The sequence below is a fragment of the Cucumis sativus genome, chromosome 7 (genome assembly GCF_000004075.3).
Source record: "Cucumis sativus cultivar 9930 chromosome 7, Cucumber_9930_V3, whole genome shotgun sequence".
In the NCBI taxonomy this organism is placed as follows: domain Eukaryota; kingdom Viridiplantae; phylum Streptophyta; class Magnoliopsida; order Cucurbitales; family Cucurbitaceae; genus Cucumis; species Cucumis sativus.
Genome location: NC_026661.2, coordinates 5,719,521 through 5,723,489, shown reverse-complemented (window position 1 = coordinate 5,723,489; position 3,969 = coordinate 5,719,521). Strand labels below are relative to the sequence as shown.

The 3,969-nt window shown below is 39.5% G+C and overlaps 1 protein-coding gene across 1 annotated transcript; it reads left to right on the top strand.

Moving 5' to 3' along the window:
- The first annotated feature begins 509 nt into the window (after window positions 1–509).
- LOC101202896 (protein JINGUBANG) lies at window positions 510–2,604 on the top strand. The gene has a single exon (XM_004137081.3). The coding sequence runs from the start codon at window positions 617–619 to the stop codon at window positions 2,018–2,020; it is 1,404 nt and encodes a 467-aa protein (XP_004137129.1). The 5' UTR covers window positions 510–616; the 3' UTR covers window positions 2,021–2,604.
- Window positions 2,605–3,969: the final 1,365 nt, after the last annotated feature.

The following is a 3,969-nucleotide window of genomic DNA, read 5'->3' as shown; positions in this document are numbered from 1 at the left end:
GAAAGTCAATTTTAGTATTCTAAAACTGAATCACGTTCAAACAAAGCCGCCTGATGAGAGAGTTAAAAAGAATTAAAAAGCCAAAATTGAGGATTTGAAAGAAAAAGAAAAGAAAGACCGAAGGGGACTATCCTTAAAGAGAAAGGTGGAGAACGACACCGTATTGGTATCTCCGGAAATGTAAAAGTGTGAAGGGTCAAAGCCCAATCTGAAAACGTTAGTTCCTCTTTACCTTCCAAACTCCCCCTGAAATAGCGTGTGAAGTTTAAACGCCGCATTTATAATTTCTTTTATATAATATCAAAATAGATAGTAATTAAAATCGTGGTCCTTTTCCGTCTCACCAAATTCATCTACCATGTTACCGGTACACCCGGTTTTCCGGTTCTTTCAGATCGTTTTTTTCTCTCTACCACGTGTCAATCAACCACCTTCTTCTCTCTCCAATAATTTCTTCCTATATATATATATACACACCCTCCTACCTCCCTTCCTTAATTTGAGAAAAACATTCAAAATTCAATCAAAAAAATTTATTCTTATTCATATCATTACATTTTTGTTCATTTCTCTGGAGATTTTTCAAACGATTTGAGAGGAACGAAGTGGAGGAGCCATGGTGATGGAACCACGGAATAATCATGGATTGCATCGGAAGCGATTTGGAGCTTATTTGCAGTCCGACCCCGCGATTTTTGCCGGCGATGACAACGATTTCTCTCCTCGCCACAGCAATGCCTCTGCTGCCACTAGTCCGGTGTATAACTACGACAAATCGCCCGCCAGTGGTGATGCTTCGCCGTATTTGATGTCGCCCTGGAATCAGTCTACTTCACCGTATTCGAAATCTCCCTGGACCCTTCGCTCGGGGATGAATTTGTACGACGATGAATTTTATGCTCAGAGTGGTCTCATCGGCTCTCTGGTGCGCGAGGAAGGTCATGTGTATTCGTTGGCGGTAGCAGGGGATTTGTTATACACTGGATCGGATAGCAAGAACATTCGTGTGTGGAAGAATTTGAAGGAGTATACTGGATTTAAATCAAACAGTGGATTGGTGAAGTCGATAATTTTGTGTGGAGATAGAATTTTCACGGGACATCAAGATGGAAAGATTCGTATCTGGAAAGTTTCGTCCAAGAATCCGAAATCTCATAGCCGAATCGGAAGTTTACCGACGTTGAAGGAATTCGTCAAAAGCTCGATGAACCCAAAAAATTACGTCAAAGTCCGGCGCAATCGCAACGTCCTCCGTATAAAGCATTTCGACGCCATTTCCTCGATGAGCCTAAACGAGGAGTTAGGGCTTTTATACTCCGGATCTTGGGACAAAACAATGAAAGTCTGGCGAATCGCAGATTCAAAATGCCTCGAATCAATCACCGCTCACGATGACGCCGTGAACGCCGTTGCATCGGGATTAGAAAGCCTCGTGTTCACCGGATCCGCTGACGGGACGGTGAAGGTGTGGAGGAGAGAGCTACAGGGGAAAGGTACGAAGCATTTTCTGGTTCAGGTGTTGCTGAAGCAAGAAACTGCGATAACGGCGTTGGTTGTGAACAAATCATCGGCAGTTTTGTACTGCGGCTCATCAGAGGGAGTGGTGAATTATTGGGAGAGCGAGAAGCATTTATCACACGGCGGCGTCCTCCGGGGCCATAAACTAGCTGTGCTGTGTTTAGCGACGGCCGGAAACTTGGTGTTCAGTGGATCGGCAGACAAAAACATCTGCGTGTGGAGGAGGGAGGAGAACACAGGATCTCACACGTGTCTTTCGGTGTTAACAGGCCACTCAGGACCGGTCAAATGCTTAGCCGTTAAGGAAGACGAAGAAGAATCGGCATCGTCACCGGAAGAAGAAAGCGAAGTGAAAAAGGTGTACGGAAGCTACAAGAAGCGGCGGTGGATTGTGTACAGTGGTAGCCTAGATCGGTCGGTGAAGGTGTGGCGCGTGGCGGAGAACGCGCCGGAGCTGTTGAAAATTCGGGAGGCGGATAAGGCATACTTGAACAAGAAGTAGTAAATGCAGAAAAAGGTGAAGAAGTAATAGGCGTTTGATTTTGCATGGCGTTTGGGATTTCCTACGGAAGGCTGTACGCAACTGAATACAACAAAGCCAACGAAACCACGCCACGTGCGAAAGCACGAAATGGGGTGGGGAATTGAAAGGAAAACGAAAATAATGTGGTTGGATTGCAAATAGACAGTTTCTTTGGGGGGGCGGGGGTGGCGGTTTGTGAATACCGAAATTTTCAGGTATGAAAATGAAAGTCCTCTTGTTTTTTTCTTTTGGGTAAAGTGTTTTTGTGGTTTGAAGAAGTTTGTAATTTGGAAAATTTCAAGCCGACATGAACATTTATTTTCTTTGAGTCGTGTCGTTTTGATGTTTTGGGAATGAGAAGAGGGGAGGTTGAAGGGAGGTGAAGGGAGGTGAAGGGTTTGCTTCCTTGCACCTTTCCATTCAAGATTCTATGTTTGCTCTATCTTCCTTTCCTTTTTCTTTTTGTACATATAAATTTTACGCTACATATATCATTTCAATACATAATATATTTTGTACCTTATCCTCAAAGTAATAATATAAAGCTCTAATATTCTCTACCACTTTCTTTTTCTTTTCCTTTACCTTATTTTTCTTTTACTAATTCAATACATACCATTAGTATGTGTTTTATTTATCTTTTCGGTGGATCTTAACGTGAGGTTTACTTATACTTCAATGGGGGAAACGGATATTGACTCATTACTCATAACTTATTATTACCTCTCTGAAAAACCCATCACCTCTTATTAACGCCCACAAACGGTTTTTCTCTCTAACTTTATCACTCTTTTACTTTTTTATTTTCTGCCCACAAACGGTATTCTCTTCATCTTGTATGTTTGTGGAATTCTTGATCCCTACAAAATTAAATGAGCAAGTTTATGGATATAGAGAACGAAATGCATGGTAGAGTAAAGGACAATGGAAGCCCTGATCTAGTCTTCGTCCCACCCCATGAACATCTCTAAACTACAACAAAATAGACTAATTTTAATTGCAAAAAAGATTTAATAATAAAAAGTCTTTCATCATAACATAAAGTTGGCAATACATATATTTTATTTCTTTTGCCTTTCATTGTTTGTACGATCAAAATTCTCAATATCTCTCTCTCTCTCTCTCTCTCTCTTTCTTTGTCTATTAACCCCAAACATATTAACTCTCACACTATTAACGGATCGACAACGTCCTAAAGTCTCTCGGTGGTTTGATTAGTTCTTCTTCCTTTATATATATATATATATATATTGATTGTTTTAGAGATTGGTAAGTGGAGGAAACATGGGAGTAAGGGATAAAATGAGATGTTGGATTATTAATTACCAAAACCTTGAATTTTTTTGCATCTTTCCTTCCAGACGCATCATAATAAAGTTTTAGTGTCGCTAATTTGGTGTCATTGAAAACTAGCTATGGTTAGTAATTACATAATTGAAACCTAGTTTGATCCTTAAACTTTTAACTATTAGTTACATAGTTGTTAAAATGGGAGTTTTGAATAAAATATTTGTATCAGACTTTATGTTCTTTTTCATAGAACTAGAAAAGAATCTGAAAAACGTTCCCTTCCCCTACATTTATGGCAGTCGTTTATTACGGTTCATATCCAATTTTAACCATATTAAAGTCTAAGTTCGAAGATTTATTCAATTTCGTTGATTTTTTTCAAAAACTAAATTGCAAAAAAAAAAAAAGGGTAGGAAATTAAACGAAAGGAAAAAGTTTTTTTTTTCGCCTCAATGTTTCAAACTAATACACAAGTTAGTCTTAAAAAGGGTTACTATTAATGTCCAATTACTATTACACAAACCTGTGTGATTTTAGTAAATCGCGAATGGGAGCAATTTCAGGAAGGTCGTCTCTTTCCATGGCCATGGTAGAGAAAAAGAGAGATCCAGCATCATCAATTCCACACAAAAACAACA